The following is a 12,128-nucleotide window of genomic DNA, read 5'->3' as shown; positions in this document are numbered from 1 at the left end:
AAAATGACTCCAGTGTTTGGTGACTGGTTAGCGCCTCTGAGTATGACTCTTAGTAATGGAAAGACCTGTCACATCTTGAAGCTCAGCCTCTTCATTTTCACAGTGCACTGCTTCCATTTTTTGCCCTCAAAGCACAAACGTTAGCTCACCGGATCCTGCACTCCAGCACCCAGTTGGCTCTGGGAGGCACAAATGATGTCTTTGTATGCAGCATCCAGTAGAACCACTACGCCCTCTACTGGGTAAAAAACAAAATGCAGACACTCTCAGAGAAAACTCCGCTGTGGTGTTGCAGGCGATGGAGTAAATAAGTGTGCACAAGCTCCCATGATGCCTTAATTAAAACACAAACTGGGATGGTTTCACAGACAGGAGAGGATTTGCACCAACTGACTGAGGATATTAACTTTAAAAAAGCAAACATACAATGCAATTTATTTGTTCTCCTTATTATGACCTCAATTGCTCAATCTGAAATTGGGTGAATTCCTTTGCAAGGTACGGCAATAAAAAAAAAACGGCATAACAGGATTAAACATAACAGGATTATTGTTGACTGACTCTATGTGCTGCATGATTCCTGTTTAATTGCTTTACACTTGTCCCACACTGTTAACCAAACTGCACCTGACTGTGTAGACCTTTTCCAGGGGATGTGTGCTCTGTGGTTTCTGCAATGGAAAGGTAAACGCTCATTTAAAGGAGCACTAAGGAAGATTTAGGGGGATTTAGTGGCATCTAGTACTGAGTATTGCAGACTGCAACCAGGCAAAACTTCTCCTGGCGAGTATTCCTTTAGTGTTCAGGAGGTTTTGCCAGGAGCTGAATTATCCACACAGGTCTCTTGTTCTCCAAAACAAATGGACCACGTGATTAAAACCAGTAAAAACACTGAATAAAGCACTATTACGTTACAAATCAGTGTTTCTCCGATGCTGTTTGGCACGCCACAGATGGGCTGCTTGCCCTGCACCTGCAAATGTGTGCATACCTTTTTTCTCTGATAACTCCTTGCATGCTCACATTGCTTTTTCTAATCCAGATGTTGAGAAGGTTTTTACCTTGAGCGGAAATATCCGCAGAGGTCTCTTCCTCTCCAAAACAAAGCGACCAGGTGACTTAAACCTGAAAAACACCAAAGAAAGCAGTTTTATGTTACAAATCAGTGTTTCTCAGATGCTGTTCGGCATGTCAAAGACGGACTGCTATCTCAGCAAGTGCTAATGTGTGCTCACCTTTCTTCTCTGATATCTTAAGACCCAGTTGTTCGGGAGGTTTTTACTGGGAGATGATCATTTGCAGAGGTCTCTTCCACTCCAAAACAAACAGACCTGGTGATTTAAACCGGTTAAAAACACTGAATAAAGCAGTTTCGTGTTAAAAGTCCATGTTTTTACAACGTTGCCTTTCACGGAAGGGGTTTCTAACTATGGTGGCTGATGTGAAAATGTGAATGTCCCTATCTAGAGCCAGTGTTTGGTTTGTGTATTCTGGGCTACAACATGGCAGATAGATATAAACAGCTTATTCTAAACTAAAAAAACCTGACAATTCTTAATTTCAGGTGATTATACAGTATAGAAAACACGTATATTCAATCTCTGCCAATATGACACCCTAAAACCCTAAAAATTTGCCAATGAAAGAAGATATTCTTTTACCGACACTTACAAATGTTGTGTCAGTCATTTAGAGGCATTTGCTTTTTTTGAAAATATGTACAGTATCTGCCTTCTGAGAACCGCTGCAGGAAAACTGGCATCACATTATTTGATTGTGAAAAATGAAGAGAAATGTTACTTTTGTTACTTCTGACATCCCTGTGGTAATCCATTTATAATGTAAAATTATAAATCATTCATCGTCAGCATGTATATCCCGCGGCAGTGTCCAATTTATCCGTGGTGCAGCCCACACCAACAGTGCCTGTGGCATAGTTTATGTAAATAGAGCATGTAAACTGTAGGAAGGGCAGCGGAAATCCTCCCTATGAGACGACAACTCAGCCCACTGTAGCTGATAAATCACTGTCCTGCACTGTCCTGAACAGTTCATGCATTTTCAGTGGGGATGCTTTACAACTGCAGCTGGAGTTAGTTCACCCCAAAAACAGAAATACATATTTTTCCTCTTACCTGTAGTGCTCTTTAACAATCTAGATTATTTTGGTGTGAGTTGTTGATTGTTGGAGATATCTGCTGTACAGATGTCTGCCTTCTCTTGAGTATAATGAAACTGGATGGCACTCGGCTTGTGGAAAGTGCCCAAAATTTTTTTTTGAAAAACCCAACAGCAATGTCTCTTTGGAGAAATCATGACCCAGTTAAGTCTGACTTATGGTAGGGTGCTTGACACGTGTGATAAGTGTTGCCCGACAGAAATTAAACAGTCAAGCGTCATTTTCAATTTATTCTTCAGCGAAAGGTTTTAAATGGTCTCCATGGTAACCAGAAACCTCCTGCAGTTTCTTATTGTCCGATTCTATTTATGCCATATTCAGTGAAGCCTAATCTGCACAGACAGCTGTTTAAATCACACAAATATGCCACTGTATATATATTTTTAAATTATTAACCATATCTACATCTTCACCAGTTGCTTTGTGATGGCAGATTCCCCTCACTAACTAAAAATACTGTTAATTTCTTCCTGTGGCGCTGACATAAAGAATATTTTGGTTCAGTAAATGTCTGCTGTCAGTCAGCCTGGCGACGGCAGTTTGACTGGCTGCTGTCTTCTCAGCTCTGCAGGAGTTGCTGCTGACAGACGGCTGCTTCTGTGGACAGAATGCAGGAGTTGTTGTGGACTGAAAACTACTTTCTCTGTGGCAATGATTGTAACACTACCAATGACATCGTGGGACAAAATATAACACGACAAAATTCTCCAGTTGCATAACAAATACAACAGTGCATTTACGGTACGTAGATGCTCTCTTACATCTGCATGATGATACGACTAGTGGGTGTAGTTTTGGAGAAAGAAAATAGTTCCTACATGAAACTGCTCTCAGTAAGGTCTGTGGATTATCTTGAATAACCAGGTCGCGATTTCTAAAAAGAGACATTGCTGTTTGAGTTTTTCAAATGTATATTTTTGCGCTTTGAGCACCACAAGCCGAGCGCCATCTAGTTCCATTATATTCAAGAGAAGGCAGACATCTGTACAGCAGATATCTCCAACACTTGACAACTCACACCAAAACAATATAGACTGATAAATAGCACTACAGGTAAGAGGAAACATGTGTATTTTTGGTTTGGGGTCGGACTGCCCCTTTAATGTGCTTTGAATGACAGAAAGGCAGTTTTGATCTAACAGAATGACTGTCGGAGGGAGACATTATCACATAGCACATGGCTGGACAGATGAGAGCTAATCGCATGGAACAGACATGCTGACATGACCACATACACATACATACAAGCCAATACTCTTCCCAATATAAGCACTGATTTATAGCTAAGTTCCAAAAGTCAGTTTTTGCCCGGTGGGGCCTTTTTCAACATCATTGGAAAACAGCTTCTGGGAGCCAGTGGCTGAATTAAAAGCAGCTGCCTGCAAGACACAGACAGACGGGCAGAGGCAAAGGCAAATAGAGGCACAGACAGGTAGGCAGAGAGCCACAGTCAGACGCATATTCCAGTCTGAGTCAGCTGTGGGCTCAGGATGAAAGGTCTGCCGGCATCATACACTGCAGACAACTCTCCATGCCAAAACACTGAGTGGACCTGCTGAACCTCTCACCTGAAGCTCATCCAGCACAAACACACACACTCTCTCAAAGTACAAACACGAAGCACTGTCTGTCAATCAACAGCAAGATGTGTGAGATATTTGTCATAAATGAATAACGACCTAAATCTGAAGCATGTGACGCAGGATTTAAAGCAGGATAAAAATAGTTTTCAGTACATGAATGTATGAATGTGAGTCAACATAAGCATGCAAAACATATTGTGTGTATAGCATGCATGATGGAATGTGCAGGTTAACAAGCCAGGATGATGCATATGGGCATGACTCGCACTGATATGATTTAAGTTTGTGTCACAGTGTGCCAGGACTGGAACATAAACTCCCTGTTCCAGCCTGAGAGCAACTGATGGGCTATCACCATCATGATTTTAGTGAGCTTGTCATCCTGCAGGAGCTGAGCTCTCCTGTGATAAATTAGATTATATCGCTCCATACTAAAAGCATATTCTCAGTGTATATGCTGTATTAAAATGTGTACTTTTGTACCTTATCACATTGTGCTTGCAAAAGAAATTCTCCATCAGAGAGGACAAAAATCAAGCCAAATAATCACTGGTGTTTTAGCTTAGAATACTGGACTTTTACTTACACGTTTACAATGTCGTATTAGTACTTTTATTAAAGTATATGAAAGATATGAAACTTTTCTTCCACTGTCATCTAAGAATGTGTGATGAAAAAAGAAAGAAAAAAAAGAAATTTGGCACAGTGGTAGAGGGTCATGGGAGGATGCGAATGAAGCAATATTACATCAATTGGCCAAAGGGGGGCGCTATAGCAACTGATTGAAATTGCAAACTTTGAATGGGCATATCTCATGCCCCGTATGTCGTAGAGACATGAAACTATGCACAGAGACGCCTCTCCACATGAGGAACAAATTTGCCTCAAGAACCCATAACTTCCGGTGATACAGATTTTCCGCCATTTTGAATTTTTTGAAAACACTTAAAATCTATATCTTCCTAGGAAGTTTGACCGATCTGCATGAAACTCGGTGAACATAATCTAGGGACCAATATCTAAAGTTCCCTCTTGGCAAAAGTCGGAAAACTTACTAAAACTGAGCTTCTATAAGGCAATGAATATTGCGGAGGGTGTGGCTCATCACATAAAGGTGTAGAACATCTCAAGGGTTTCACTGATCACCACGCAACTTTGTAGGCATATGACCTCACATAATCTGAGGGGACCCCTCCATTATTGACCCCATCAAACAAAATGGGGGCGCTTTTTTTGCCTATATTTGACAGGACAGGGAAGCATGACAGGAAGGATGGGAGAGAGAGAGCAAGGAAGACATGCAGCAAAGAACGAAGGCTGAATTCCAACTCCCACCGCTGCAACAAGGGCAGATGTGCATTGGGCTGGTCACAATATGAGGTCTGTTTGGTCAGTTTGATCAAACAACACAATGCCACAGATGTTGTTGTGAGCTGTGAGTTTTTGGCTCCCCTTTCCGTATCATAAGCTTTCTTGGCAGTTCGTCATCTTGACCAACTTGAGTGGGCAACTGCTCTTCCTCAGTAGTGTCACAGATGAATTCTAGTTTACACTGTACTGGGCAGGTAACAGATGGTGTGTATGGTGTTGTGTGGGCGAGAGGGTGGTGGCGGGGTTATGGTATGGGCTGACGTAAGCTACGAACAAGGAACACAAGCGCATTTTATTGATGGCAGTATGAATGCACACAGATACTGTGATGACATCCAATATACCGCCATTTATTCACTGCCATGACCTCAGCATAATAATGGTCAGCCTCCATAGTGTAAGGATCTGTACACAGTTCCTGGAAGCTGAAAACATCCTAGTTCTTCAAGGTCTGCATACTTGCCAGACATGTCACCCATTGAGCATGTTTGCGATGCTTTGGATTGGCGTGTCAGACTAATTCCTGCTGATATTGAGCATTTTCACACAGCCATTGAGGAGTGGGCCAACGTTCCAGAGGTCACAATCAACAACCTGGTGCAACTGATTCTTTGGGGTGTCTGTGACCAAGGATGCGTATCTGTAGTGCTAATCCTGGGAAACCCTAAATAACAAACAAATGTCTTTATCAAGATAAAACTGCACATTTTACAGTGACTGATTATTCAGCATCTTGATATGCCACACCTGCCAGGTGGATAGATTATTTTAGAACATGGATTTTAATACATTTGTGCCAATCATTTGAGAGAAATAAGTCTTCTGTGTGCAGAAAAAAAGTCTTAGATCCTTAACTTTAACCTGGGAAAATGGAAACAAAAACATGTGTTCAGTAGACATATGGGGGGGATCTGTGAGAGCTGGAGGCACTTAACCACGAGGTCTGGTGAATCAAAACTATGAGCTAAAAGCTGCAAAGACCTGTTGATTCTCAGTAGAATCAAGAGGATTTGCGACATCTGATTCAATGTTAGAAGTACCAAATATTACATAATGTCGCTTCAGGTATAGGAGGATACTGAATAGTATTGTGCCTCTTTTTGTTCTAACTGTTAGGCTAAGTGGTCAGGGTGGAGCTGAAAAAGGTTTATATGAAAGTGGTCCACAATATGAAATCAACAGTAACTGCCAATCAGCTCACATGACATCCTTAGAGGAACAATAAGTGGCACCCAAGGTCAAAGAATGAAGCAATGTGATAGCGATAAAAACACCAGAATCGAAACACTGAGACCTGTAACACTTTTAATTATGGCTTTACACTTTTATACAAAAACAACTTTGATATAGATCTTCTCTGAGTGCTGGATCAGAATTCCCTTTGCTGTGATAAAATGTGTACAAAGAAGAAGTTCAGCTTTTATAGCATATGCATACTGTAGGCAGCGGGCTGGAACTTCCTGTTTAGAGTCCTTTATACATATCTCTATTCCGTTATTCTCTAGAGTCCTCTGAGGAATACATGCATACAAACACACACACACACATACACACACACTTGCACACACACAGTATATATCTGTTCCCTTTTTCCCTTTCAGGCTGAATTTGCTGTCTTTATTTTACAATTCATAGTCTCTGAGATATGATATCAGCTTCCCCTGCAGATTACCGCCTTGGATGGCTTTTCTATTTCCCGGCTGTAGGTGATTTCCATTTCACGCCATGAGAAATTATGCTTGCACTTTGAATCCAGTCGCACAGACATATATATATATACATATATATATATATATATATATATATATATATATATATATATATATATATATCCAAGGCCACCTAGGAAAATGTTTGCAGTCGAATAACTGTAAAGGGAATATTAGTGTCATTAACTGTCTTAATATATTACACTGCTCCCTTAACCCTCTTCTCTAAATACGTTCTGTCCCTTTATTTCCTATACCTGATGTATTGTCAGAACAAAAAGACACTGAATATATATCACTTGGTGTGCATAGATACTGATAAAGTGCAAATAGTATTTGGTTAAAAAAGCTTTATAATGTAATTTTGCTGTTTGTTTATGACTTGATCCGCTTTCTGAAGCACGTAGAAGCACAAAAATCAAGTCTTTCAGCTGGTCCTGATTTATCAAAGTCCATCTCTGGTATCAGTTCTGTTTCATCTACACGCTTTTCCAGTTTCCTCCTCTGTTACACATTTCTGACGAACCCAAAGCAAACAACTCGTCCACTGGAATTCCTCTCTCTCCCAGCTGCTTGGTTGTAATTCCTCTGCCAGCCTGATGGGGGCAGTGTTTCTGTTGAGCTCTACTTCTCATCCACCATTAAGATTTCCTCAGGGATCTTCTCCTCTGAGTCAGAGCGATCTGACAGCTTGTCCAGGTACTCGATGTCGTCGAAGCGCTCAGCGACACACTGGGCTGTCAGACGGGCCTCCGGGTCGTGGTCCCAGCACTCGTCTATGGAGGCGCACACCATCTGGATACCCTGCACGGGGAGCAGTGGAGCACAGATATAATCAGTCAGTAATACAGACTTGGGGCGAGTCTGACTGAGACAGAATATCATCACCTCAAGCTCAAACTACGAATGTTCATGTGTGTTTCCATCTGTGTGTTTGTCAATCTGTGCCTGTGTACCAGCAGTTTGTCAAACTAATGTCGACAAACGCAACAATCCTGCAATAAATCCTCCGTGCATGAAAGTTAAAATGCTTCTTTTATATTACATCTGTTTAAATGGAAATAATTAGAAGACAATACAAAACTGAAATAGTATGTGAGTAAGCTTAAAGGTGCCCTGTGGAGTTTTCCCGAAAACAAACAAAAGTTATGTTTACATTTAGTGTAAACACCAAAATAGATTGTGAGTCCTTGAGGTCTAACAAATGTGTTGAGTGCAATTTCTGCCTCATAAAACATTTACAAAGCCAGTTCTTTAAAGGTCCAGTGTGTAGGATTAAGTGGGATCTATTGGCAGAAATGGAATATAATGCAATAAGTATGTTTTCTTCAGTGTATAATCACCTGGAAATAACTATCAAGGGAGCTGGTCCTCATCTACAGGGATCGCCATGTTGCACCGTCATGTTACAGTAAACCAAACACTGGTCCTAGATAGGGCTGTTTGCGTTTGCGCAATGGCCACTGTAGTCAGAAGCCCCTCCATGACAGGAGCGTTTTTTTACTAATTTAAATAACTGGGTCTGTTTGTTCTATGTATGTGCATCCTCGTGTTTGTGCCTACGACAGACAAAACAGGGACATAAAAACCTACTCAATAGTGCCACTAAAGGTCAAAAGCTCCACAGGGTGCTGTTGCTATAACAGAAAACAGGTGCTGCTCTAACAAAGTTGTCGAGACACATAGTGTATCTTAACTTAAGATTGCAATGATAACCACTTATCTGTTATGATCCCCAGTCGCTAATATTCCCGCTGATCACATTAACTATTTATAATGAAATTAATATTTGCAGGCAGAAGCTGCAGGCGCAGGTGTATAGGCATTTGGACCGAACAATTCTGGTGACTCCCCGAGAGGAACTGCCCAACTGGGAATCTCCCAGAGAACTACAAACCGTCAAGGGCTTGTTTATTCTGTTTGCCTTCACACCACCAATAGGAATGCTGAAGTGACATACTTTAAGCCAGCCAGCGGTTGGTATAGCAACACCACTTTAGCTTTGATGAGTCAAAATGCTGTTGTATTTCCACCGGCACATATATGCTCAGTAAAGCCTGGATTCACTGTCTGCCTATTTGTCTGTGTTATCTCACACTGAGGTGACTCACGGTGCCTCTTGTGCTAGGAGACTACCTACTCTTGAATAGGAGCTAAAAAAGTCCCTCGAAATGCTCCTAGTTCTTGTGGTGCGGTTCTTAGAAACATGAAAAAGTTCCTCCAGTCCAAAAACACCTTATTTAAGTACTCATCTTGCCATGACCTAAAGGAACAGGGAAATGTCTAAAAGCATTGCTGACAGGTTGAACACAGACATGGCAGCTGCTTCAGCTTGTGTACAGCTTCATTAAAATAAATAAATAAATAATAAGGAAGTGCTGAATGACACTATTTTAATATTTGGACAAGGACTAGAATATGTCCTGCTGTGTCAGAAAGAACAAGGTCTGTACCCGACTCCAAGTTGACTTATTTGTTCCTTGTTTCCACATAGAGTTTAAGAGTTTGAACAGGGCTCAATGGGACTTCTATGTGACAGTGACAGTAATGTAGTAAACAAGCTAACCGTGCTATCAATGGATCGGAAATGTGCAACATTTTTTGCCGACACCAGATATCAAACAAAAACCAAAGATTGTATCGTATCACCACTTCCTAGCAGAAGGCAGATAACAACAGGATGACTCTGTGTTGTTGAAAAAATTGTGCCAGTTGTGTCTCATTTGTCAACAATCTAATTTGCCTAATTACTGCCAGAAAATGCAAATGTGAATGCACAGTGGGGACTTTTAGTTCCCAGTTTTGTTCTTGAGTTTAGTTCCTCTGGTTCTTTAATCCTGAATCTGTTGGGTCAAAAAGTGTTACATGATGCATGCTGTAGTTTGTCCAACAGGACTGGATTATTTATTGTTTGTATGTTTATTTATAGGAGATAGTACACAAAATACAGATACTTAACAACAGCTAATTCACATCTGCAGTAAACTAAACTACAGCAAAGTTGCAAAAACACATAATTGGAATTAAGTCACAACAATCTGTCCTAAAATCCTAAACCAACAATACCATACAGGTATAAAGTGTAAAACACTATACACAAATAAGAGTCTTTGAAAATATCAGATCATTAATGTGGACATATCCGAGTAGATTTTAACTTGAATCTTAAACATCAAGCATCAGAACTTGAAACATTTCAAAGGGCTTTGAGATCATGAGTGAGTATAGAGTCACCTCAGCCCACATGAGATCATGAAGTTAGAATGGAAAGTCTGCAGCTATTCAGCAGCAGTTTGCCACAGACAGCATGGATGTGTGTGTGTGTGTGTGTGTGTGTGTGTGTGTGTGTGTGTGCGGTGCCTCTTACTGGGTGGTTGATCCAGCTGTTGGGGATCTCAGGTCTTCCTCTGTCTCGGAGAACACTGTCCTTCATGCTCTCTACACACGGATGTTCCCTCAGATTCCCAAAGGGTGGCTCGTACTCTTTCACCTCTGTGTACACACACACACACACACACACACACACACACACACACACACACACAAACAGGAAAAATTAGCCAGTGCCCTTATCAAACAGGTGAGCTTTGGTTATTTATACAAGCAATACATTTTGAAACAGAGCCACATCTAGTGAAAGCTACAGCTCTGTTGAACAGAGAGGCGAGATCAGATGGCAGTGCCCCACAGCGCTCACATCAACAACACCTCTCAAAGGATTCACTGTGCGCTCTAAATTAAAACTGCAGGTTGCAAACTTTAAATAGCACTGAAGCAGCACAAACAACTAAAGAATCCTGTGCTGCTGATAGGAGGGCAGAGGGGGGAGACTTGCTGAAGAGACACACTCATTATTATCACAATTTCACCCTCAGCGTCGATGGGCTTAAAGTATCTCACCAACGCAGCTCTGGCTTTGTGTCAGCTCCCATGCACAACAAAATCCAGAGTGCTTGTCAAAGCCAATTTACCAGTTGAGTTTAGTCAGGGCGAGATTTCAAAGCACTGGTGTGGAGGATACAGCCTGCAGACTGTGGGTCAAGAGTTTCCAAAGACAGTTTATTTTTACATGAATTAATGTATCCTTGAAGTAAAACAACAAATCAAATTCCAATTTGCTTTGAAGCGTGGAGGGTTTGCTTACACAAAAAAACAAAGTTAGAGAGAATCCATGGAGATAAGAAAAGCCTAATGAGCCACATGACTGTGTGAAGAATGTCGAAGTGAATAATTTGAGTGGATTTTAAAGTCAAAAATGTGGATTTATCTTATGTATATGTCCTTAAAATGTCTGACTTTGATTATTCTGACTGTTTCTTATTCCTCTACTGAAGGGGGATATGTCTGCGCATGTCCTTAAAATCTGAGATTCAAACCTCTGCTGTCCAAGATAGATTAGGTACGTCACTAATACCAAAGCCAATCGCTGTTTAATACGGGGAACACATATCAGCGGGGGAGCAGACCTCGACATTAAGGGACAAAGAAACCTGAAACCTCCAGCGCAGAGTGAACTTGTTGGTACAGAGAGCAGAGTTACCATTGGTAGAGTAAAAGTTTGCATAGTGTACAACACACTCCTCATCTGAGGCTCAAACATGTCTGGCTGAATCTCTTCAATGTTTCCTCTGATGCTAATGTTAGCATTAGACTAACTGCTCTGTACTGGTCACTTGTTTTTAAATGAATATGTGGGAAAACCATAGTAAACAAAACACTAATATTAAATACACATGTCTGAAAAGGGACTTTAAATATCTAAAGGGTGACCAGACGATGACATGGCAATCACATGCCTCGACAGACACAGACAGGAAGCCTTCAAACAGCAAACAGACACAGATAACAATATGTTGTCTCACTCTTCTTTTTTTAGGCAGCTTTGAAAGCTGTAAATGGACTGTCACTGTTGATTATTGTTAAACACAATAATCCCTCTCATATGCTGAAACAACAACATCAGAATGGATAGCCTTCATGATCTCACCTATAGAGACAGATATGTAGTTCTAGAGAACACACAAGTACAAGCTTAAACCTGCCTGAGTGGCATGAGTCAAAACACACAGTTCGTTACTGGGAAATAATGTTGAATAACATTTACTCAAGAAATCGGGTATGTATCATCACTAACGACTAACGATGATAGGAATGAGAAACAGTGACACTTCTTAAAGTGATAGTGTCTCTGCTGTAGTGTCATTAAGCTACAAAATATACAATATAGGCACATAGCAAAGTAAGTGCTTGTAATTAGTCGACTGCAACTTAAAGTATTTGTCTTTA

At 40.9% G+C, this 12,128-nt stretch overlaps 1 protein-coding gene across 1 annotated transcript in view; it reads right to left on the bottom strand.

The window, feature by feature from the left end:
- Positions 1-6,424: 6,424 nt before the first annotated feature.
- Positions 6,425-12,128, bottom strand: part of tgfbr2a (transforming growth factor beta receptor 2a) — a 31,708-nt gene continuing 26,004 nt past the window's right edge. Inside the window, exons 6-7 of the mRNA XM_033638043.2 lie at positions 10,210-10,334; positions 6,425-7,646 (exon numbers count right to left, since the gene is read on the bottom strand). Coding sequence (XP_033493934.1) covers positions 7,467-7,646; positions 10,210-10,334 — 305 coding nt within the window. The 3' untranslated portion in view covers positions 6,425-7,466. The remainder of the gene's footprint in view (positions 7,647-10,209; positions 10,335-12,128) is intronic.

The sequence above is a fragment of the Epinephelus lanceolatus genome, chromosome 16, assembly GCF_041903045.1.
Source record: "Epinephelus lanceolatus isolate andai-2023 chromosome 16, ASM4190304v1, whole genome shotgun sequence".
NCBI lineage: Eukaryota > Metazoa > Chordata > Actinopteri > Perciformes > Serranidae > Epinephelus > Epinephelus lanceolatus.
This window is presented reverse-complemented; position numbering and strand designations above follow the sequence as displayed.